At 39.1% G+C, this 27225-nt stretch overlaps 1 protein-coding gene across 3 annotated transcripts in view; it reads right to left on the reverse strand.

Annotated features, from left to right (window-relative positions):
* The window catches only part of pdlim5a (PDZ and LIM domain 5a), a 55017-nt gene extending 30333 nt beyond the window's left edge, over positions 1-24684 (reverse strand). The window contains exons 1-3 of one of the 3 annotated variants that reach the window (XM_079687377.1): positions 24350-24684; positions 23676-23934; positions 9108-9259 (exon numbers count right to left, since the gene is read on the reverse strand). In XM_079687377.1, coding sequence (XP_079543503.1) covers positions 9108-9259; positions 23676-23774 — 251 coding nt within the window. In that variant the 5' untranslated portion in view covers positions 23775-23934; positions 24350-24684. The remainder of the gene's footprint in view (positions 1-9107; positions 9260-23675; positions 23935-24349) is intronic. The other 2 variants (XM_079687375.1, XM_079687376.1) reach the window with 2 other exon arrangements.
* Positions 24685-27225: the final 2541 nt, after the last annotated feature.

A 27225-nucleotide genomic window follows, 5' to 3' on the forward strand; every position in this document is an offset into this window, starting at 1 on the left:
TTTATCAAAGGCATGTCAGTGTTGTCAAACTGATTTCAAGTAAACCCTAAACTGTGTTTCTGAAATTACACGACACAGGTTAAACCCAGCACAACCAAAGCCCTGGTAGGATTTCATAAGACTGAGATGAAGATTGCATTGTTGAGAAATATTCTGCCTTGGAGGCAAACTAAGCACATGCTGGGGCTCCATGAGGGAAACCAGCAAACAGGGGGACCCACACTGGATAAGGACGTCTACATGGTTCTAGGGGGCCCCAAATGGGATGAATTAAAGCAGAGATTCAAGATGAATGGGCTTTTAGTGCTGTGGTTTTGTAGGCTATATCTGGCACTCAACTATACTGTGAAAAAACGTACAGTACTTACTACACCAGCAGTGTGTGTATTCAACAGAAGAATAAACAGTGGACTAATGAAGGCTACACCTAAAATATACATTTGATGGCAGTTAAGGAGGGAGGGAAAGTGATTTGTATTGTTTTACTGTCTTTTCTCTACTTCACAGTTTCTAGTTTTCTCACTGTTGGCTCACAGTTGTTTCTCTTAGGCAGCAGAAGCAACACAGTACATCAGAAAGAAACATAGACTAAAGAGACAGAACTCCTACTGGGTCCAGAACTTAGTGCTCAGACAACCTGTCCATCAAAAGCTGGCAAGGCAGTGTTTTCAATTTTCAACATCTGGCCTCAGGTCTGTTCAGAGGGTTATATAGATACCAATGTGCGTCAGTATCACTTAGAGGATTCACTCTCAGAGATTTACTGGCTCATTTTTATTTTCCTTTGTGTTTTTTTCATCTTGCTTTTGATTCTCAGTTCAGTGTCCAACTTTCTGTCTCCGTTTGTCTGGCCCATTTTCTCTTTCTCTGCCTCTGTGTGCACTTTTCTCAAGACCTTTTCTTTGTAAGGCTGAGAGTCACGTGTCTCATAAACTTAGGCGACACTGATGTGACAGTGATCATAAATGATATTGGCTCTGACATTGAAGAAATACCTGAGGTTATGAATTTCCATCAGATTTGTTCTCCTTTAAAATCATCGCATTTTCAACAGATGAGCCTGAAAAGGATAATGGTGGAAAAAGGTAGAGAAAGAACTAGTGCGCTCGACTTACTAGAAAAAGGACATCAGTGCAAACATCTGTGCATTTTATACATCCATATATCCAGTATACATAGTCTTATGTAATCAACCTATACTGTACAGTAGGGTGCCTTAAAAGGTCAAATGGATACCCTAAAAGCATAAGCACACATGCTATTTACACATGTCTGCATAATTTAAACATGATGTCATCTGATTGAATTAATCAATCATGGCAAAAAAAAATACCCACACGTTTTTAGGCTAAATTAAAATCTATCCCAGCCATTCTTAACTGATAACAGCTGACCTAAATCTTAGTGTGAGATCTACAGAACTTTGGTAACCTACCACTAGGGAATGAGTGCGCAGTGTTTTAAAATATATTGATTACAATTTATTATTGAGTCATTTGTAACTCTAACTAGACGTTTATTTATTTTAAACAACTGCTGAGTGTTCTGTTAATGATCTGCCTCACAGTGTGAAACCCCTATATAATAATTACTCAGCTTTTATGAAATGAAGCTTCTTTTTTTTCTCTTCAAATCAGTCCAGAGTATTGTGCACACAGTTCCCGCGGCCCGTCTGGGTATCACTCAACAATGCTGGCTGGCCTAAAGATGAGTGCTCTTGGCTTACAGTAAGATATATCTGGCAAAGAGCTGAGAGGAATAAAAAAATAGAGACAGATGAGCTCAACTCAATGTTCTTGGCCTCAGAATATATGTGGGCTACCTTCACAGACCCCTAATGTTCTTGGGATTAGCATTTCCTTTGGCCAAAGCAACCGAACAGAAAGAGACAGGCAGAGACAGGTGTGTCGAACTGAACCAGCATTCTCTTGGTATTATGATATTGCTGTAAATACTCAAAGCCTAGCTACAGATAAAGGCCATTAAGATGCTCTTTGGCAAATACTACAGACCAGTGAAAGACAGAGACAGGTGAGCCCAGTTTAGCACTTTTTACTTTGGAACATGTTTGGCAAATATCAGAACCGAGTAAGTGACAATGGCAGCTGCGTGGGATGTCTATGAGTACAGAGGATTTCCAAAGGGCTGTGAATTTCTGTAGCTACATTACAAGTATCCAAAGTTCTAATTGATCAAGCCAATACTGAATGAATTACATGATCAAGCGTAGGGTTTGCATTGATAGTAGTTGGAAACATAGCGCAGACCATGAACCTTTGCATTCTGCTTTCCGATAAGGGCACAAGATGTCCAAAACAATAACAAATGTTGAACCTTACAACACAGAAGTAATGCAGCGTATATTTCTAACATTATATTCCATTTACATTTGATCTAAGAAGGTGCTCTTTTAGCTCTCTGATTGAGGAAACCAGCTATTAAACCATGTGACTATCAGAGTATGACTTTCATTGCTCTCTAAAACTTCAGCAGGCCACATTTTTCCCAATTGCATTAGCCAAGTTATTCTGCAAAAGAGAGATCTGTCCTTGGACTCTTCAAAGCCAAATGGGTCAAACTGGTTGTTTTTGTTACACACAGGTCACGTCAATGGGACCATGCCATCCATTCTTGGTTTAATTTCAAAGTGTTGATTACAAACAGAAAATAGATATTTTGAATAAAGTAAAAGTCTTGCGACAAAAAACTAACTGATGCAAATATCAAATGACCAACAATGTAACGGATACTATGTAACTTGTATTTTGACCGTCATGAGGGTGCATACTGACTATTACAGATCAGAGTCATTGGGAAGATAATAATTACATCATAAATAAAAAATCTACAAGAGGACAGATTTGTGTCAGTCTGTGAATTTTGCATCACAACATTTTAAAGATAAAATGACATGAACCTCTGATATATCTGGCCAATGGCTACTTCTGGCGCAATGTTTGATGGGCATGTGTCTGTGCAAAAGCGTCAGCATATCCATGTACAACCCGGGGATCTAGTTGACTCTATTCAGAGAACACAATGTAAACAAAATGAAAAAGTATACCACAGCTCTAAATAAACTTAAGCAACCCCTTACCCAAGCATCTAGAGCCAACTTCAGACTCAAAATAACTCACACAGCTGACACTGAATCTGTGTGTGTGTGTGTGTGTGTGTGTGTGTGTGTGTGTGTGTGTGTGTGTGTGTGTGTGTGTGTGTGTGTGTGTGTGTGTGTGTGTGTGTGTGTGTGTGTGTGTGTGTGTGTGTGTGTGTGTGTGTGTGTGTGTGTGTGTGTGTGTGTGTGTGTGCGTGCCTCTTTGTTGGGCTAAAGAGAACCACACAGTTCAATCTGCTTGTATGTAACAATTTAGAGTTTCTGCACATGCACAGGGCATCAACAACCTGATTGTGTTTATACATGACTTATTATGGCCTGTTCTTTTGGCTTTCTGCATGAGCACTTAAGACTCCGCCGTTATAAATGTGACGCCTCTACTTATGAGACTCTCAGTCACAAAGAGCAGGCTTGTCCAACACTATAATTATCCTGTTTGAGTTCCTTTCAACAGGGTGAGATCTCCTCTCTGATAAACAGAAGTGGAACCAATTCACTCAGCAAAACACAAAAGAGGGTTCAAAACCAATTTTTTTGTATGATCGCCCGAGTTAATTCAAATTGTGCATTCATTTAGAGGCAGGTTCTGTGATGTGCCTTGGGTGAGGGCATAAGGTCAACTGCATTTCATTTTGTACTTTCTAACTGCTTCAAATACATCAAGACCTTGAGACTGTTAAAAACACTCAAACACACATATTAAACAGCCAAATTAAGAAAAAAATACTTTACTGTTGGGAATAAAGCATTTAACCAGACATGGCAGCTAAAGAGCATAACAATGCAATACAAAGGTGGTTTTGTTGAGGCATGGGATGAACAGGTCAAATGAACAGCTGAATACTATGGTGTACCTCTCGAGAATAATGCTTTAGCTAAAGTAATTTCCGTGTTAATTGTACCATACTAGTGGGACTGCTTCAGGACAGAACTATGAGCTTGAAGGAAAACTTCCTTCTACATTTTCTATTCATCAGCAACATCTTAATGTTGGCTCTTTCTCAGTTAGAAAAGCTCTCACTTTATCCCTCAAAAGCTCTCACTCTCATTTCTAAATGACTTTCCTCTTTCCTGCTCTCTTTCTTATATTTCCTTCTTCCTTCAAGAACATCTCTCTGCCAATCTGTCATCTTTTCAAATACACTTCCCACTGCTTTATCTTATCAGTTTCTCTACCCATATCCTCTCTTGTTCCTGCTCTGTCAACACTTCCATGATTAATTTCTCCCTGTAGTTCCATTGATATACTGCAAACATTGTAATGGGCTTTATTTATTATTTTGTAATGTAATATGTTTTTCTATTTTTGTGGAAGATGCTACAATACCATCTGGCAGTATAACATTCAAATTAATACCAAGCAACCTTTTGAAAGTTTACTTGTGTGTGTGTGTGTGTGTGTGTGTGTGTGTGTGTGTGTGTGTGTGTGTGTGTGTGTGTGTGTGTGTGTGTGCGTGCGTGCGTGCGTGTGTGCGGGTGTGTGTGTGTGTGTGTGTAATATGCACATATGTGCACCATGTGTCCATATCTCCTTCTAATACATGGTTAGTCCAGCTAACAACATATTAGTTGTTTTTAAAGATCTCATCAAGTGGAATTGAGTTTGACGCTGAAGATAAAAGTAGTAAAATGATTCACTGGCAAAAGAAATTCCCAGAACCTCGACTGCATTTTCTCCACAGCTGTGAATCGTAATCAGAGTTAAACTTTATGGATATCTATGAATCTAAACATGGCGCAGTGATGTTTTAACGTATGGTGACGTCGAGTAGGGTGATCCACTGTTTCAACATTTTCCATGAACTGCAGATGTCAACCAAATTGATCAGATGGCCTTGAGGAATCCATCTCCATCATTGTTTATGTGTCTTTCTTCTATCCCTTTTCCATAATATTACTTCCATTTGCATCCCTTGATGTTCTGTGAGTTTTTTTCATCTTTAGATTCTGTTCCTGGTCACTTTACTGTTGAAACCCCTCTCCTTCAGCAGGAGAGCACACACACACACACACACACACACACACACACACACACACACACACACACACACACACACACACACACACACACACACACACACACACACACACACACACACACACACACACACACACACACACACACACACACACACACACACACACACACACACACACACACACACACACACACACACACACACACACACACACACACACACACACACACACACACACACACACACCAAAGTTATTTACCAGTAAGTTGTGAAAGCTCCAAAGGTCAGGACTCATAAGGTTGTCTTTTGAAAGCTATTATTAACGCAACAATACAGAGTGCATTCCTAGACGGGGCTAAACAGATTGAAATGTCGGTAAAACAACAAACACTTGAGATCAGTAACCAGTCATGTCAACATTGAAACGCCTTCAATACAACTTATGGTAGTAAAACTGTGAAGAAAAAGATACTGATAGCTAGTAGACTTTTATCTGAATCACAGTATGTGTCACCGATGATACTGATCTTTGAAAGCCTTCAGAATCTCCCCGTCAAACTGTGATAAAGTGACAGACTTACAGCCATGTAATTCAATTTACACAGTGCATTGCCAGACATCGCTGCTGTTGCCAAATATAGTTCAGCCCGTTATGCTGACATGTAGAAGTAAAGCACCCACATTTTGAACATTTCATATGTTCACTACACTAACAGTATTAAAAGTAAAACGATTGGTCATTCCTGAATGAAAGAAGCTGATAAAACTGACTTTAATCTATTTGCAATCAGATTTTTCAAGTGCAAAACTTGTTGGAAGCAAAAAACCTGCAGTTTCTCTTCCAGTCTTGTCCATGTCCACACATCTGCTGCCCATCTCTTCTCACCATCACTTGTTTATTTGGAAAAAGGAATAACAACCTGTCTCCTTTTAAAATACACACATACAGACGCCACATGCATTGTTAACATCTCTCTGTATCTTCTCACTGTTATCATTCCTCTTTCTATCTCACCCAGTGACAAACCCAATCACAATGTGCAGGCAGAAAGGAAAAATGAACAGAGGAGCGAGTGACGCCTATAAAGTGTACAGAAACAAAGAGTGTAGATTGGTTATTTCCATTCCGCATTTAAATCCATTGAAGCCCAGATGTTGACCTAGGCATGACACTCTTTGGATATACAGTATTCCTAACTTACAGTGCCAATAGAAGCCAGCGACAAACAGAAATATACCTAGAGACACTTGATTATATTTCTTATTGTGCAGTAAATGGAGTCTGGATTGCTGTCAATCTTCTAGACCAGGGGTTTCAAACTCAAATACACACTGGGCGAAAATAAAAAAATCGGTACTAGTTGAGGGCCGGACTGGTTCAATGTTTCTTGCAGAACTTATTGAAATGAACTTATTGCACATATTAAACCTGGAACTAAGACAGCTTAAATGATTGCCTATAAAAACAACATTAAACATTAAATAATCAGTTGCATTCATTTCTTATGGCTCTATCTGCAGCTATTCCGGAGTCATTTCTTATAATAAAATGTTTTCACAGGCCAACAACAGCTTCAAAAAAACTATTCCCCTCAAAGAAAAAAATAAACATGCCCTGTTGTCGTGAGAGAAAAAGTGCAGAAGGAAACATCCATTGAAACTCAGTGTGCTGTTCTGTGATGCTATTTCAAGCCAGATACTTGGCATCTCATCTCGGGTGCAAGTTCATCAATGTTTGGGCTCAGGCTCAGGTGTGTGTGCAATATACCGGCGGGCCAGATCTAATAGTAATTCAAAATGATCCTGCGGGCCGAAATTAAATCCACCAAGGGCCTGATTTGGCCCCCGGGCCTTGAGTTTGACACATGTGTTCTAGACCATAAAGTAGTCCTGTAGAGCAGAAGCTGGAGCAAGCTGTCCCCAAAGTCGCTGCTTAATAATATAATACTGCCAGTTAATGAAACAAGCTGTGCCATGTGTTTTAAATAGGGCATGATAGATACCCTTAAAGGTCCGATGTCTGCCACAGAGAAATGCAGAACAGATTATCCTTTAACTGGTCCCCCAAATAAGCGCAACTTAACATGTGGGAGATTTGTTCGGTTAGGCACGAGCCCGCTCTTTTGGTTGCCATAATTAGGTAATTTAAAGTAAAAGCCAATAACTGATACAAATCTTGCTCTGTTCGTCAAGGCGGTTTAAAACATTACCAATAAAAGATGAATGTTAAAGGAACGCTGTACTGTACTGTACTTCTTATTTAACAGTCGGACAAATGTTTTTAATGTATTCCTTTGAGAGAAAAATATATATGGTGTGCCAGTAATAATAAATCATATGTTTCAAAAAGGATCTGATGAGTCCTGCAAAGCACAAAGATCATATCAACCTTTTTCACTATATGTCAAACAGAGGATGAAGGACGGAAATGGTAAATCTATTAAAGGTCTCATCCACAGTTAGAAACCTTTTGTGATGTCTTAGCAAATTATGAGACGAGTGTAATTGAAACAGCTAAGCGGTATTAATAAAAAGACGGACACACCGATTGGCTGTAAATTTGCCATATCGTTGTCAGCACAACTGTTGTTGACCTTCTTCATCAACCCTCAACTAACTTTAGCCAAGATTTATTCCAGAAACGTCTTCACACATCATAGAAAAGAGTTTGATCATAGGTCTCTCTTTCAAAGTTACAAACATACACTGACCTTTAGTTATTATAAGCCCTGGAGTATTACAGTTTGTGATCTCTTCCACAGAACCAAAAGAAAACGTCTTTGGTCTGTCATCATTTGGACACAAATTAGAGGACATACCCAGTAGCACATACCCAGTAGCCTCACATGACGGAAGGGGTGAACGAAATATTAAAAGTCATCGAGGATGAACAGAATGTGCAGTCCAGACATGCAGCCACAAAAGGAAACTGAGCATTTCATTACTTCAATTACTGTAAGTCAATTCAGATTTCAGGTTTAGATATGACAATTCATTTTTCCTATGTTTCTAGTAAATCTGCTCCTCTATTTAGTGACCTCAAATCCAAAAAGGACAAGTGTAGGAGCCTTGCACGTCCCTCAGAGTTTAAATGAAAAAGCATGCTTGCCTACAGGTGATGCCAAGAAACCGGACAATCCAAACCACATGAGATCCAATATATAACCAAAAACCCACAGACACAAAGACACACGCACACACACACACACACACACACACACACACACACACACACACACACACACACACACACACACACACACACACACACACACACACACACACACACACACACACACACACACACACACACACACACACACACACACACACACACACACACACACACACACACACACACACACACACACACAACTGCATGTGATAAATCGGCTCCACTGTGCAACAGGATTCTACCAAACCGTGAGGAGTAGCCCCTGGGGAAGAGGGGATGGTCCACATGTGTGATACTCTCGCTGTGAATTCGGTTATTCCTTTTTTCTTCGGGGAATGGGAGATGAGGCAGAACTAATGGTGTTACTGTGTGTAAGATTAACTCTAACAACAACAGTGAACATCTGCCTGTATGCGGGATGTCTGGAGTTCAAAGGGGAAGCATGGACTTAAGAGTTTGAGTAGAGAACATATAAATGTGCTCTGGGTTTGTGACTACAGGAATAGGTGTTATTATAATCACCCAGCCAAATTAGAATGATTAACATTAACAGCAAGTACATTTAGGTTTCAGCATTGTAAATAAATTATTATAAGCATAATTATTTGAAATACTGGGGCTGTGTCTGCTGAAGGTGCTGAAAAAACACCCAATTCTGGAGAGGGCTGCTAACATATAATCAGTATAAACAATACTTCCTGTTTGCCATTGTGCATCCTTTATGAGGCACTAGGCTTCAGCTGGCTTAGCCCTATGCTTACTTGAATGCCCACCTGCTATAGGCACATACATGTACACACACAAACACACACACACTGACTGTGAGATCATGACTTACTTCTGCAGTTTGAGGCTGAGGTTTCCACTGCAGCTCTTGATCTTGTTCTGGGCCTCCAGGTGATTCATGCCCTCCGTGGCGATTCCATCAATAGACAGAACCATGTCTCCAATACCAATGCCCCCTTTAGCCGCCTTTCCACCATCCGTCAGCTGCAGGCGCACAAAACCACAGACAGTTAAAATGATATACAAACAGCATCAAATTCAAGATTATTAAGGGATTATGAGGGTGGGATGTGCACATTACCTCTGCATTTATAACAGGATTTATGGCTCTATTCTAGTATGTTGGCAAAGCTAATGAAAGAGCTGGTTCTTTACCACATAATGGTGTGTCTAGTGTACATTCACTGATGCGTGTCTAATAGCAGGAGCCTTCGTCTTTGAGTTACCTTTGTTTCTTCTTTATGACCTGCTGTCATACTGGGCTTACAACGTGTTAGAGGAACATTCAATATGTCTCTTAACCACAGCATGTGAGAAATAAAGATCTGAGCTATAATGCATTCCTTGTGTCCAACTTCTACTCTACTGTATGAAGCCATTTCATATGGTAAGTGAGTGAACATTGAAAATAAGATTACAAAATATAAAGCATTACAGAGTATAGGCTAGATTTTGATATAAACATGTATCAAACAAATAATTATTTAAAGTTTTAGAGCCATTTTTTAAGGAGCAGTTTAACAAAAAAGGTGGTGTTTGGTAATGTCTGCTTCTGAAAATAGATAAATTAAGCTTAAACATTAGAGATCAACTAAAGAACATCTAATCCCAGTAAAAAGCAATCATGTAATTAAAATGCAATTAAAAAGGTGACAAATAGCTTATGGGACCTAGCGTCACGGTTTAGATAGATATTTGTTTTATTGGCTTTGAGATCTCTTGTTTTTCACGCATCATAAAATATACATACCCTTCTTTTGTCTCTGGTTGTTAGTGTCTCCTATGAATTTTGAGGTATACTTGAAGTATCTGCATCCAAACAAGGTTTAATTGCTGTACTTCCACTCTGGGGGAAGCTGGTTAATTTGAACCAGATTCAAGCCACACACAGAACTCGTGCTGAACAGCAGGTCTGGTATTTAGTACCAGCATGTTCAACATGGCTTTAACATGGACACATGCTGTACGATATCAACTCTGTTCTTGACAGAAATGTTAAACACATAATTATAATAATGTCCGGGGAACAAATGCAGCATTTTCCGCACCCATAGTTGCTGCAGTAGACCATCTATTTACGAGCATTCCTAAACAGATTTTGTAAACAAGTTTTGAGCAACAGTCGCGAGGAAACTAACCACTTAACTGGCACCAAGTAGGTCTGAGTCTACACCAAAATAAAATGTGATTAAATGTGTAAGGACATGTGTAATGTGTTGACACTTACGTGAGTTAAAGTAAGTGCTATTGAGGTACATTTACACAAACATATAATGTTTTCATTAAAAACACATGTATCACTATTATGTTTATAATTTCGAAAAAAATCATATTTGTGTTCGTTTTTGCGATTGAAATGTCTTACTTGAAGTACTGTTTTAGTATCTGTCAATGTATGTTGTCGTGTTACTGTCTTTACATCACCGTCACCATCACAGAGAAGGCAATACATTGTGGCAGCATGTGTTGTATAAACCAGAGCCATTCCTATCAGTCGGCTCAGGAGGACTGTGACACATTTGGAAATGTGCGTTGGACGTTACACACTACATCTCTTTTCCTTTTCCCATGACGCAAATGGACTGTATCTAAGAACAATGTAGAGGTATTATTACAACACATTTCAATATATAACAATTATTGATATCACATTCATTTTATAACAATTTGGTTCAGTGACTTTGTATTATATTATTCATTTATGACAAGTCCTTCAAGAACAAGAGGAAGCTGCAGCTGTGATTCTGACCATTCTTGGTCACACACAAAATCCAAGTTTGTCCAAAGAAGAGTGAGGTCATTTGTTTCTTTTGACAGAGTGAAAAAGGACCACACAGGACACTTCACTGGACACACACATGCACACAAACCACTTTGGGGGTAGTTATTTGTACATTATGAAGTGGCTCTTACTCTTGACAGCCATATATCACTCCTAGAACAGCTTTTTAATCTGGGGCCTCAAGAAATCTGTTTTTGCTGAATGAGGGACGGCAAGGATGATAAAGTGTAATGTGGGTTCGGTCCTCTGTGGTGTGTAACATCCTCCTACAGTAGGCTATGTGTCTGTGTCCTCTGCCTCTATCTTTGTCTTTCAGTCACACATACACACACACACACACACACACACACACACACACACACACACACACACACACACACACACACACACACGCGCACACACACACACACACACACACACACACACACACACACACACACACTAACACACTAACACACACAACACAGGCCGGGCTAATAAAAGAGGCTCTGCACTCGGATTAGTGTTACGTCTCTGCGGCCCCAACCTTTTATGGTCATATTAGCCCAACACACGCAACATCACTCACCACCACAGAGGGCAGGAAGAAGAGAGTAATGAGGGATCGACTTGACGCTGATTAGAATAGCGTGGATGTAAGGGAAGGAAAAGAGAGAGAAAGGAGAACAACGTCTCCTGCTGAATCTGAGGGCTCTTTCTTCTATGTGCATTTTGACCCATACTGAGGGGTGTGTTCATACCAACCACTTTGGCACTGTTATGGACCAAACACTCACCGCAACATTTCTATTATATCTTCTACCCCAATTCATTTCATTTCATTTCAAACCTTTATTTAGACAGATTGGTCCCTTGAGATCATCGATCTCATTTACAAGGGAGACCTGCATAATTAGTACTCTGTTTCTGCCCCCCACACACAACCGCTACATCTCTCTCTCAAAAACACTTACCCAAACTCTGCTTCTCTCTGCAGTAACCTACAACTACACCAGAAGATAGTCTATACAACATAAAGAGAATAGAAATGTTTAAGTCTAAATAAATTATTCGTGATGGCAGGAAACCAGAAGTGTTTTAAAAAAAAACATTTGTTTTCAATAACTACGATTAAAAAGATTTCAGAGATCAAAGTAGTTTCAATTTTCACATGAGAGAGAGTGCAACAAGTCATTGAGATAATCAGAAACAGAAATCTAAATAATCTGTCGATGCAACAAGCCAGGCACTTCAAGGTTCCCAGGGTGTTTGATTTATGGCTCTGTTTCTTTGGCCATGACAGAAAACAGCAGCTTTAACACTACGCACTTATCCGCAGGAGACGGTAATACAAAATATGTATGAACTTTCCTGTTCTATAAAGCACAACCTCTGGCAGCAGCTGAGATCAGCTCCAAATCTGCAGGGACATCGGTTAACACTTGACCACAACTTATATTAACAACAGAGCCCCCATCACAAATACCCTGGCCGTGAAACAACAAAAAAATATGACTGAAGCAAATAACAAGTTTTGCTAACGCTCAATTGTCAATACGAACAGAATATTTGCAATTAAATGAATCGGATGGTCAGAAAAAAAATATGATCTGTAATTTTTCCTTGACAGGAAAGGAAAACAACTTTTTCTTATCTGATGAACCTATATTCAGGATCTGCTAGACAAAGCTAACAATGGCAACTTTACAAGAGCATAATAACGTGTGTTGTTTATGTTTGATGCAGCTCTAACTCCTTTTGTACAACTGCTAATAGCTGGTATCTGGTTTGACATGCTTTCTTTATAACATGCCTATTATTCTGCATTTTCAAACAACACTACCTTTGTTTAAAACAGACTCCTGTCTTATTATATATTCATGTAAAAGATAAAGAGTCAATATTCTTGTCAAAAGCAAGGGAAAACACATGCAGTGTGTTAAAGCCTTCACTGATGAACCTTCTAGCAAAGTTTTCAACACACATATCGTCTGATTTAAGTGCTAGGAAAATGTAAAGCACTTCCAACACAACAGAAAAGTCTAGCTGGAGTGCTGAAACTTTGTCGGGTTTGAGCATAGACTGAACAGCTTGAGTGCTTTGAACAATGCCTGCTTTCAGCACAAGAAGTGACAGAGATGACAGGCAGATGGTTTGGTTAACATCACACTACGATTGAAACGCTGAGAGCAGGAGACACACATATCCAAAAATTGCCCCTTGTAATTCAACATTCAAAAAAGCGGATTCCATTATGCCAGCCTTTAGAATTATTTATTTACTCAGGCTGGACATCCAGCAGGATATATTTCAGTGTGATCCTACATGAAACAAATGTTTTAATTTAAAATAAAGGCAGCTTAGGGGCTCAAATCTGACGAAGAAAAACAAAAAAAACTAAGAAATGAATAAAGAAATTAAGTTTGAAGGGTACGAGACAGACTGGAAGAAATATAGAGGTGAGGGAGATATACAGTATAAGGGAGGTAGAGAGATAGAGACGGGAAAAAGTTGTAACACAGAGAAAGGGAATGATTAAAAAAGTGCAGGAAGCTCAGGCAGACATCTCGTCTGTATGATCCATCAGTCACACATGTTAAACTGTGTTACGCAACGTTTCACTTTTACGCTCCTGAAGGAGGTAAATCATGCAGTTTTGTCAACTGCATTGTAGAAATGCCTGAAACAGGATCTAGTGATTATGTGATAAAATCCACTGGTCTTTTTGTAACTGTTATAAAGAGTCTGATGCTGGCACTATGCTATAAAGTTAAAAGTTACATTTATGAAACTGATGATCAGATCCAAAACTCCATGTATGAAGTATGAGTAATCCTAAAACGATGCATTAATGTAATGGATATATAATACAATATAGAGTGTGGACAGAGTAGCGCCTCAACTGGGAGTAAGAATCAATTGAATGTAATACAGCGAGTTTGTAAAGGGCTACCTCAGCCCTCTAACATGATATGGTTGGTGTGTGTTTGCACATGTACCCATGTATGCACATGCATTATGCTGGCACACACACACAAACGTTCAATCTGATGAAAGCTTTTGAAAATAACTGTTTCTTTCCCTAAAGCTGTTTGTGCACCCGGGTCTAATAATCGCAGCCTGACTTTACTGTGTGTTATTGCAAGAGACCTTAATAAGAAAAAGCTATATCGGATTGAGTTCACATAGATAGCTCACTGCAGCTACGGCTGCCAAAACCACAAAAACATATTGTACACATTAAACATAAAGCTTTGAAAAAAATATTGAGAAAATGGGCAATCATTTTGCCATACTTACAAAAAGCCTCCAGATTAAAGTAAAATCCACCTCTGATACAAGCTGTTAAGAATTATTAGGATTTAGCTGATATCTCCTGAAAGTCAAATGGGTTTTTAAGTAATTTTAACAATGATAAAGATAATGTGTTACAGAGGGCTGCAGCTTCAGCAAAGTGTGTCTATCCTTTATTCAGTAAAGAGTGCACATGTTTAAAGGTTCCCCGTGGATTGTGTCTTGTTAATATGTTTCTGTTTACACTTAGCATTACTCACCGAAACATTTTGTGTGTATCTGTCATGCAAATGCTTTTCCTTCCTCATAAAACATTTACAGAACAAATTTTTCCTCCATGTCAACTTGTTGCTAGCAGTATTCTTCTTCCCTGCTTTTAATGGGATGTTTCTGAATTACTCGCCTTTAAAATGCTACCTGTAGATCAGTAGAGTTGTATTACATAATTGGCAGGAAAGATCTGAGTAAAAAAGCGGGAGACTCGCTCGCAACAACATTGCTGCATATGGCAATACCAAGTGTCAAAAACTCTACAAGATGTCTTTCAGGAAAAAGAAGACCAGTGCAAAAGAGTAGAAGAGAGGTCAAGGAAAACATTTTACAAAATGAACTCTCGACACTCTGTCCCAATATACCTGCTGGATATCATGAAACAAACATGAGTTTCACTGTATTCAAAAGTGATGGGTTGATGTTTCCTTGACATGGGCATTTACATGGAAATAAAGTTAACGTATGTAACAGAAGGCTATATTGTAAAACTACACACAGGACTAGTATCAACAAACCCACTGCACTTTGGTAAACTGGAAGCGAACAAGCCAGCATTCACAGTTACAGTCAATGATGTGTTTGTCATGGCGCTGGGGGACTAAGCATTGGCAGCGCTGGTACACACACTCAGGAATATATTACACAAGTCTGGATTGTTCTTATTCAATATGAACACACAGTGTGCGTCATCTGCAGCACACACTTAAAGAGGCTTTAATTAATCCAAAATGGTGGTTGTAAGTTTCAGATTGTCTCGTAATGTTTAACTTGTTTATAATACAGTATATGTGGAATGCTATGGTCAACATCTGAAAAGAGAAAACTTGCCAGAAAACATTAAAATGAGTTAGAGTGGCAATTATTTCCCTATATTGTGAAGAAATGATGTGAGTGTTATTACTCAGTACGCTTTAAATCAAGTTGCTCAGAGGGGGATAACATTTGTCCAGACACTCAGAATGAAACCTGCCTGAATGTTTGAGTGACTGAGTATCGAGGGGTTTCTGGTCACAGTGGCAGTAATTGCAAACACAGAAGAGCATGCAGTGGACATACCGTACCACACATTTTAAAATGCTACTACAAAATGTTTCCATGTTTTCATTTTCAGAAAATAAACATATTCCTGTCTGAAAAGCTCTGTTTTAGAACCTGTTTCTTTAACACCCCATCCCAAAAAGGCCTTTCTGCTCTGAATGGATTGCAAGAAAAGCTTTAGCAAAGGTCTCAAGACCATGTTTTCTGACCAAACAAAATGGAATATGGACAACGGGAAGTAACATGAACTTAGCTTCGTCTTCTATTCTGCCTGAAAAGAATAGAGCGACTGAAAAAGTAACTGAACTACAAATCATGCACAGCCTAAAAAGCCTAAGAGGAAAGTGGATAGCTAGCTACAGCTGTTTTCCTTTGATTGATCTCCCAACCCACAGCCATTAAAGTGTATTTCTATCTATCAGTCTTGGTAGTGAACCAATGTTATTATGACTAAACATGATGCTAGCCTTGAGGCCGGTATCCTGAGAGGAAGGCAGACGAGACATGGCCGGATAAGCAGCTACCTTGCAAAATACATTATAGCCGCATTAAACAATAGGGTATTCAAGTCTCTTCATTGTAAATCCACTGCAGTGCATGTTATGACCTGGCCATGATTGTCTTTTTGGGTTATAAAAGTTTTCTGGCCTCAAATTACTCTGTTCATTCCAGTTACACTAAAGAAGCATCCTCCAAAGACATATTTAAAGGATTTATTTTTTTCTTTGTATTTTATTAGTATTTCCTTCAATCGGCCACTAAATCCTTCATGAAGTTTGTTTAATAAAAAACATTTATGGTGTTATTTTCATTTCAGCACGTTCCTGCATTGGTATGTGTGACACTCGTAGGGCTTTTTACTATGGATTAGTCTGTCCATTACTGCTGAAGCCAGAAAGTGAGGTCACCATTAGAACCAGATAACTGTCATCATGCAAAATGAAGGATAGGGCGTGTTTTCAAATAGTCATCCCCCTCTTTTCTCCCAACTCATTACCGCTATTATGGTGCAAAGCGACCTCACTAATGCTTTTAAAAGACGATTAACAAAAGATGTGTGACAACATGCTTTATAGTGTCATACAAAATGCCACAATAAAGCAAACTTTTGAACGACAAACACACATTTCAAGAAATCAAAGATTAATTATCGCGCTGCCGTGAACACAGAAAAGTCTACATTGTGCTACATTGTCTAAGCAAAAGTATGTGCCAATAATCAACAAAAAAGACAGAATGATTTGTGGGAGAGGAAACAATAAGTTGTTGATTCTGGCTCTAGGGCTATTTAACTAACATGCTAGATACTCACAGTGAAGCATGGGACTTGTTATATTAAGATAGATTTAAGTATTATTAAGTCATAAGGGGTTGCTGTCAACTGGCTCTGGTAGTCTGGTATGAAAGGTCAAAGCACAAAGATTGTAGCGCAGGTTTGAGAACTGAGACTGCAGTAATGCTCATGTAAGAATTGGAACTGTAAGAGGAGGAGAGGCAGAGAAAAAAGACAAGAGACTATGTATAGAAGGATTCAGCCTTGAAGCGGACCAATCATTGTAGTCAGTTGTTATCATCGCCTGTGGAAGCGCCTGTGGCGAGGCAGAAGGCAGAAACCGCTGATGCAGTTTCAGGTACTGCATTATTCCACAAAAAGGTTTTCATATAGATTATCTGTCCAGTGCTATTGCTGAAGTCAAAGCAGAAACTTCATTGCGTGTAATTAGCAATTCAGCAAAACCAGTGTTAAATCTTAACATTGACGTTTGGAGTTCAAGAAGGAGGATTGATTAAGTGGTGACATACAGCAGCATAAATACGGACTAGGCATGGAACTCATGCGTCTTTATACCTTAACAACAGAATATATGTTTAACCTTCAAAACAATATATATTACCGTTGAATAGAGAGTACCAGTGACAGACACATGGTTAATGTTGTAATTGAATCAAAACTATTTGATTAGGTTTAGGCAAGAGTTGTACTTTAGGAAACAAAACGGTTAAATTAAATATCTGGGTTTGGTTTATAATATGTACGGTTGGAGCTCCTTTTAAGCCAAAGGGTTACAGCTGAATCCATACATGTCCTTGATTTGTTTCCAGCTTTGGGAACTTTGTTGCATGTTGACATATATATATATATATATATATTCCCATTTATTTGATGTCATCTGATAAATGAAAACAGTTTAAAACAAATGACTTTTTAAAAAACTATTTGTTATGCAACTTAGGTAACGGACATAAGTTAAGTACATTTTACAATTTAACATAATAGCACATTGTGCAATTTGCATTCAAAAGTTAAAATAAGTCAAAATGTTCTTAGTTTCATACAAGAGACAACAGCTGTATCCCCCTCGCTCCGATCATAGGCACTACAGGCACTAAAGATACCACCAAACAATCAAATATGAAATAATCCAGTACCTTGTAGACAGCCTATACAGCCTTTTCTGTAGTGGATAGTCTGCATAGAACTAAAGGGAAGGTGATTACAATTATCATGAAATGTATACATGTTTTACTGTTATGTACATATACTCATATTTGATTCAAACAACAGTAAAAAGGAGAGATAATTAGATTCTCAACATAGATAATGTCAAATATAAGTGATCTATTCTTGCATAATGATGACGTTTGTACTTGGAATCTCTGAAATAATAATAGTAATAATAATAGCTTGGATTTATATAGCGCCTTTCATGAGACCCAAGGTCGCTTTACAGAGAAGTAAGCAAAATAAGCAAAAGCTTTAATGATTAATGACATTCAACCAATGCCAAGGAGCTCTAAGTCAGGGGTACAGATCCAAGACCAGTTTGCCTCGTGAGTGGGTACCGTCAGGGGAGTTGACCTGTAGAAAGATGGATCTATTTGCAGAAGCCTAATGCACATGCTCCCCTGTGTTGCCGTCTGGTAAATTATTTTAGAAATGGTTCCTGTAAATGGGCTGCCCTCAGAAGGGTTTAAAAATGGATTCACTCTGTTGTAAATTTAACTGCAGATAAAGGGCAGCTATTCTTGGAAATGCTTTGATCCATTAAACATTTATTGGATTTCACAACAAATGGTTTAAAAGGGGATTAACTGTGCCTGGAGTGCTTCTACATTCTTTTTCTTTAAAACCGGTTCATATCCATTAAATGGTTGCTTCACTAAAAGGCAAGACATTAAGATAGTGTTACTTTTAGTCAATATAGAGTCAATAGTCTACCTAGTACAGATTACTTTCCATTACTGTCTTAAAGCTTATCATCAGCCACTTGTCACTTATAACACCAGCATTCACACTCAGCTGTTTTGCTGTGCATCACAATGACTATGTATTATATTATGTTGAAACCCCTGCTCGACTAATGCAGGATATGTTCAAAGTGCTAAAGGCCATCATTAAAAATACTTGAGGAGAACTTAGCAATCCCACTCTGTCACACTGCCGCCGGCTCTTACTGAAATATGTTCCTTTCTTCTCAAAATATCTCCTTTTATGGACTGTGTCAAACTGAGATGCCGGTAAAATGTTTCATTGGCACTTTGGCAACACTGTAAAATAAAAGAAGAGGTGAGGAAAACAGCAGTTACTGGGCAGATAACTCTGGACCTACAGTTGTGGTTACACCTACTACACCAACCCAATGATGCAATACCGGTACAATGTGATAATACTACCATGGCTACAAAAACGAAACACACAGTATATCCACATACGTAAAGAGCTTAGCAACAGCAGCTGTTAGGGTTAGTGTGTGGTTTGGCAGTAGTAGCTGCGTTTCCTTAATAACCCTTTCTCAGAACAAACTCTATGGTTGGACTGGCAGAGAGCGATGGGTCTCAAACACAACAAAAATTACAAAGTGTATATTGGCACATGTGCCAGTTTTATTATTTAACCTTAAACTGGATTAATTAGGCCGGCTGGAAATAGTGTTGGGTTAGATTCTTGTATGTAGACTTTAATCCATATTGTTTTCAGAGGAGTGAGTCATATCTTACATAAGACCCTAATAGGGAGAAAGAGAGAGAAGAGAGAGAGAGAGAAAGAGAGAAAGAGACAAATAGGAAGGTATGACAGTATGAGGTAATAGACTATTTTCATTTTCATTTAATCATTTATTTAGCAGGGAGCTCATTTCCATCCGCAGTCCCTCACATAAAACATTTAAGAACATAACAATTATACACATAGCAAAAACAAATACATGATATGCAAAAAGTGCAAAAGAGCAAGACTATCTCTCATCATCCCTTAAGAAACCCCTTTCTGTAAACAGCTTCCTTCCTATGTACCGCATATCTATATCACCTTACATCCACTCACTTATTCCAGCTTTCCACCTCTCCCTGTTCTCTGCTAATATACATTTCTTTCTCCGCTAAGTTAATCACAGTTTAACAATGGCCACCCTTTGGTGAGTTTAAGTTTTCCCAAAGATGCACTGATGTTCTGCTTTACATTACTCTCTATTAAAGTTGCTTGCGATACAAAAAGCTTTAGTTCACATATACCTCATCAAATGGCGTTTTGCAACTTGTACACTCCGAACTAAATATGGAGATGAAGACAAGGGCAGAATATCTGTGTTGGTTTCATTGACCTAAAGTTTTTGTTTACACCTTTTATTTCACAAAAATGTGACCAGTTTCTGAGAATGTCCTTTATTCCCCGTTTCACATTAGTCTAATTTATTGAAAAAGAATCACTAGTTGGAGCTGCAATTTTTAGACTTGAACCAAATCTGCAAACTATAAAAGCATACTCATAAGTCATATTATCCTTATCCCTATACTTATGGTAGATATTATGGTCTCAAGTAAACTGAACCAGCAGTTACTCACACTCTTGCTAACATCTTGAAACTTCAAACCGTATAACTGTCATTGTGATACTGCAGTAAAGGCCTGAGTGGGCTACTGAGACGATTCTAGTTTAGTTACTGCCAACTTCACTGGGAATTAAAAAAACTTCCACTGACCTACATCACAATTTATTTCCATTTTTTCAGTTATATCTGGGTTCTTCCTACAGGAAGTGTTTGGAATAATATGTTTGTAATGCAGAATATTGTTCTCAAAATTTAATATTTCAGCATCCACATTATGGATGTAATGTATATGAAGTGTTTCTTTTGAAAACATTTACCTCATATCTTCATTTTTTCTTTACCTGTCCTCAGTTTTTTTCTGTCAGTTGCACAAATAGTGTCTTCCATCATTTTAACTGCATGAGCACAATCCCAGACACAGACACACACACAAGCACACAACAGTGGTAAAAGTTCACATGGCTTCAGTTAGTGGGAAAAGTATCACATCCAAAGTAATAACACAAACATGGCAACCCAATGCGGCCCCCAGGGGGATTGGCACATGACCTGGCAAGCCATTTATCATCAGGCTTATGTTGCCATATGTGTGTTCACTGCCAGTTTTAGTGATGTGTGTGTGGACCATAGACTGTATATATAAGGTGTGGACCCACGTGCACTTCATGAGTTGTTCCAGTGCAATTAGCTGGACTGAGTTTTGCGTGTGCCATAAAAGCTGCACTCTCCAAGCAGAACAGAACTGAAGGGTAATTATACTTTAGTTAATGCAATAAAACCCCTGTCACACTGTCCCGAAAATGACACCCGATGGACACACAATTAAGGAAATGTTCAAATTCGGCTTTGATCGTTACAACATCGGGCCATTCGTGAGGGCATCTTAAGCCATCGTATGTCCGCCGGTGGAGTTTCTCATGCTCCGGCAGCAACTTCGGGAGCGGTGGCAAAATCTTTGGCATCACAAAGCATTGCCGAAGGACCTTGTGAAGGTTCATTTTCGTTTTGACTTCGTGTGTCCATTTTGCCCTTCGTAAGGCATTCGTGAGGGCATCTTAAGCCATCGTATGACCACCGGTGGAATTTATCAGGCTCCGGCAGCAACTTCGGGAGCGGTGGCTTAAGATGCCCTCACGAATGGCCCGATGTTGCTACGATCAGAGCCGAATTTGAACATTTCCTTTATCGTGTGTCCATCTGGTTGTTTTATTGCACAACAAAATCATGTAAACATATTATGTAAATAACCCAATTTCTGTTCTGTGAAACTAAAAAGCATATAATATATTATTTTGAAGGCGAGGAAGTTGTTGTTGCTATGGAAACAACATGACGGAGAAAACTTAATATCTTCTACATATAAAGACGGAGAAAGTAAAGAACAAAGTCGGAAATATCAGTACAGTATCATAAAACTTTAACATAATTGTTTGTGTTACTTTCGTTGCAGTTGTATGTCTTAAATGTAATGTAAATGTTGCCTTCGTGTGTGGTTCGGGGCCATCTTCGTGCGAAATTCACAATTCCATATTCGTGTGTCCGTCGAGTGTCAATTTCGGGACAGTGTGACAGGGGCTTAAAGGATATTCTATTTGTGTGTAGGCTTGAAGAGTAACAGATTACATGTAACTGGAATACGTAAACAGAATACAAAAATAATTAACAGCATTCCCTTACCGTTTCATAAAAAATATGTAATCAGATTACTGTTAAATTTCAAAAATGCATGATAACTAGCAGGATTACAATGTTTCTTAAAAACAAAACATATTAACATAAGGAGCATTTCGTTTTGTTTTCTTTGTAAGCTGTACCGTTCTGTAGGCTAATACTTTAAGTGTGAATATATACGCGTTCTGCCTGAATTTACTTTTTATGGTTTTCACTTCTTATTAGTTGTTTCATTATTATTATTCAGTAGGGGAACATACTGTTTATGTTCATACAATTGTGTGTGTGAGTTTAACTGTGTGAGCCTCAAGAAGCTCCAGGTTGCTTATAATGATTGTCTGCGTATACTGCTTAGAAAACCAAGGTGGTGCAGTGCAAGTGAAATTTTTTGTAATGCAGGAGTCAACACGTTCCATGCTCTCTTGTGAAATCTGATGTACAAATTCATCTGTCGATTTAATGTTTCTCATAACTCTGTCATTATGCTGCTTTCAAATCCGTGTCTCGGTGCTGTACGATGCCAGTCACCTATCTGTGGAAACATTGGTATAACTGCCTTTTTTAATTTATATTTGAGTGTTGTATGGCTTTTAATAATGGACCAAGAGTCTCTTCAAATAAAGGCTGATGATGATGATGATGATGATGATGATGATGATGATGATGATGATGATGATGATGATGATGATGATGATGATGATGATGATGTATTAAACTAAAATGGAGCATTTTCTGTTTGCTCTGATTTTCTTTTTCTTTTTAATGTATAGTATGTATTACTGCACTGTGATTCATGTGTTGTGCATGACAGGCAGGTTTTCAGGAAAAAAAATTCATACATAATACACTAAAGTAATATCTTATTGATATTCCTTTTCTCTTATATTTATTTTTGATATGAGGTCATCAAAAAGTAATGGAAAGTAATCAGGTTACATTACTTTTATATTTTGATACTCAAATGAGGTTACTGATTACATTTTTGTTTGTACAGGTAAAAAGGAATACATTTCTAAGTAACCCTCCCTGTTTGAATTGTAATATTTGAATGACCAGCTGGCTGGGAGTTAATGTTAAGAGTAGACACTGAAAGGCACAAAAACCGAGGGACCATCAAGTTTCTGAGGGACTGAAGCCAAGATTTGTGCGCCAAAATTTGGATTCAGCACTTTTGCTAGAGACAGTTAAATGTGAAGTGGAATGCGAGGAGAGTGAGAAAAGGTTTCCTGTGTGGTCGATACATGACGGATGGCATATGATTCAGCTATCACACGAGTGGTGGTTGCAACCTGGTGAAACGATGGAGAAAGATGGGAGAAAAAGAGCGGAAGGATAGAATCAAAGGTATCAGTTTTCATCTTTTGAATCACTAATAGGCCATGGGGCATTGCTGGGATGCCATTCTGCAGCTGCACTGTGATAAACGAGTCTGGAGATAAAACAGGGACATGGCATAGGGGCATAGTAGATACAACTAAAAGAAAAGTGTGTTGGAGTGGACCTATCATCATGTGTGTGCATAATTAAGTCTTACCCTGGAGATGGTGAGGGGCATGCTGAAGTCCTTCCCTCCCTGCAGCCTGAAGCCCCAGGGGGCGGGGCCTAAGAGAGTGACGCTGTAGTTGCTGCTCATGGTCTGCTTGGATGATGTCAAATGCGTTGATATCACTGACAAGTGATGATGTTGACGGCAGGAAAATATGTTGCAGATCAGGTGACAACGATGATGTCAGTGTGTCTTGATGATAGGTAGGAATTTGGCAAGGATTCCCTTTACGATGTTGTTCCCAGATCTGAAGCGAGATATGAAAGAAAACAATATATGTTATTGAAGGTTTACATAAGACAATTGAAGCATAAATAAATAATCTTGTGTGATGGCAAGAGGGGTTATGAGGGTGGTGGAGGCAATAATAAAAATAGACATTTGAAAAAAAAACATTATTTTAACTTATTCACTTTCATTAACCACACAAAACGTGCACATAATACACAGTTTTTGTTAAAATTAGATACAAATTTCATTGTGCAAGCAGGGTACAATTTAAACACATACGCATGAAAACAATAAAAGCTGGAGCACTTGAGACTTAAGATACGGCCAAGCAAAGCCTCAACCAAAGGACCACCACACAGATTACGTTAATACAACTGCAGACCACCTCCTACTGTTTACTACTATTACTATTGTAAATAAAAATACTTTACCTCTTTAGTGGAAATTCCAGAGAGGAAAATAAGTCCTTCACAGGCAGGTAGACAATGTAATCCCTAGTTTCCCATGTACTATCCCCTTCCCAGCAAACACACTGTATGTGTGTGAGAGAGGTAGAGAGGGATGCAATGCTCTTATATACAGCTAATGACAGATGGGAGGGGAAAGGTGGAGGAGGGGAGAGAAGAAGAGGAAGGCGAGAGGGAGAACGGGTCGGGGTTAGTTTGGGAGGAGAGAGGGAGGAGAAAGAGGAGGGGAATCACCCATGGGTGGAGTGAGTGGGACACAGGAGAGGAGGAGAAAAGAGGGAGATGATATCAAGGGAGAGATTAGGGGATAAGGGGGGACAACAGTCAGAAAAAAATGAGGGAGGAAATACAAAATGGGTGGGGGTTGAAGGGGGGATTAAGGCAAAGAGTGTGGGAGCACTGTACACGGAGTAAATGACAAAGGGAGGGGAGGCACCAGAGAGGGAGAGAGGGGCAGAGGAGAGGGGACAGTTTATCTTTCATCTGGATATTTTGGGAACATTGACTCAGTGCAGCAGGCTGTTTCATTTAAGGTGGAACCAGCCGTAACCAGATCGTGACCCGGGACAAATCCCAGAGGCTTTGATTTAAATGTCTCTCAAAGGTTGGAGGATACAGTGGGGAGATGGTGATTTGATACAAGTTCAGGATCAACTTGTTCAAGTCCTATCACAGTTTGTTTTACTGCGACTGCACTGATGCCCAAACTGAGACCCTTCTTCAGTCGAAGCCACAATGATACATTTCATTTTCTTTAATTTAGCGTCTGTCTGATATATCATTTGTTTTAAGATAAATCTTTCAGGGTTTGTTTGTTGTCTTTGATGTGTCATCCCTTGACCACTCTACCAATTAAACAAGCGTTTAACTAATCTGGAACTCAACATCTTTACATTATGATACAAACCTGGAAGCAATTTAGTGCAGTATAATTTCCTTCTTGTTTATTTATCAGTTTCCTCATTATTTATGTCCAGACAACTGGCAGTTCTTCTCCTTCTGTACTTCTGCACTGGCTTTCATCCATCCCCCCTTTTTGTAGCCCAGACAGATCAATATTGACTTTGTATTTAGACCGACATAGTAGTGGCTCAATTAAACCCTCATCCCATTCTCAATTATTGGCCTCCACTCATTTTCCATGAAATATCAAAGAGGAGTTTGAGAGCTTGAGAAATAAGTTAGACATGAGCTGAGAGGAGGTGGTTGGAAGATCTTCAAGATAGATAAAACGAGAGATATAGAAAGGGACAGTGCACATAGAACTAACCTGGAGAAACAAGAAGGGTAAAGGAACACTTTTAATAAGATAACATCATGATGGACACATAGATAGAGAAAACTAAATCAGAACCATAAACACAGGATGTTCTTCATTAACCTGCTAATAGTCGTCCCCACACTGAATCTAATGCAGACAGTTCACACTATGTTTAACAATAGCAAACTCTGGGAGGAGCACAGTCATTAACCCGGTTTCCTCTGCAGAGCTGAAGGGGGCTTCATTTTTCAATTTACAGCAAATGTAATTAGAAAATGCACAGTGTTTATCCAAAGCTACAGCACAGATGGTTGCTCCTTTCTGTCTTTAAAAGTTTCAACACCTCTTTAAACAGGGGGGTGACATGGATAATAAAGGGGTCTGGATAGCATCGTTGGATGTATGTTGGACACCGTGGGACTTTCTCAGAGCGTCTGCCACTGTAGAAACAAGTATAATGCCAGCGGTCTCTGCTGTTAAATTAATTAAAAACACACTGATGATCAGCTTGACAACAGTTACCACAACATCCTTTCTTTTCTTTTTAGATAAAGTCCCACGTTTAAAATGGTGTAACAAAGTTCAGGAGTATCCAAGGTAAACAGAGAACAACATGAAGTCAGAAGACACAGAAGTCAGACGGCAGACAGATAGATGAGAGCAATCTGGAAAGCAACAGTGCACCATATGAACAGATTGTCCCACAGACAGCCCCCCAAAGTGCTTTCTCATTCTTTTTGTGGATTAAAATATGCAAAACGACACACTTGGGTAACATAACATTCAGCTGCTTCACTTCACTGTACGCCCTATGCTGAGGATTTAGAGCAAATGTGGCCTGTTTAAATCAGCTTTAAGCTAAATGTTTCATTACATTACATTACATTGCATTTAGCTGACGCTTTTATCCAAAGCGACTTACAATAAGTGCGTTCGACCAACAAAATACAAACTTGAAGAAAACAGAATCAGGTACATCAGGTTTCATAGAGCAAAAACATTTCAAGTGCTACTCAACTGGCTTTAGATAAGCCAGTCCTTTATTAGTATAGTGCTTTGTTAGTAATTCTATCGCTCGAAGTGGAGTCGAAAGAGATGAGTTTTCAGTCTGCACCGGAAGATGTGCAAGCTTTCTGCTGTCCTGATTTCAATGGGGAGCTCATTCCACCATTTTGGAGCCAGGATAGCAAACCCACATGTTTTTGCGGATGGGAACTTGGGTCCCCCTCGCAGTGCGGGTACAGCGAGCTGGGGTGTACAGTTTAACCATGTCCTGGATGTAGGAAGGGCCAGATCCATTCATAGCATGGTACGCAAGTACCAGTGTCTTGAAGTGGATTCTAGCAGTTACCGGAAGCCAGTGAAGGGAGCGGAGGAGCTGCGTGGTGTGGGAGAATTTAGGAAGGTTGAAGACCAGACGAGCCGCTGCATTCTGGATGAGCTGCAGAGGTCGGATGGCACATACAGGTAGACCAGCCAGGAGGGAGTTGCAGTAGTCTAGGTGTGAGATGACAAGAGTCTGGACCAGAAGTTGCGTCACTTTCTGGGTCAGGAGGGGACGTATTCTCCTGATGTTGTA

The sequence above is a fragment of the Notothenia rossii genome, assembly GCF_949606895.1.
Source record: "Notothenia rossii genome assembly, chromosome: 6".
NCBI lineage: Eukaryota > Metazoa > Chordata > Actinopteri > Perciformes > Nototheniidae > Notothenia > Notothenia rossii.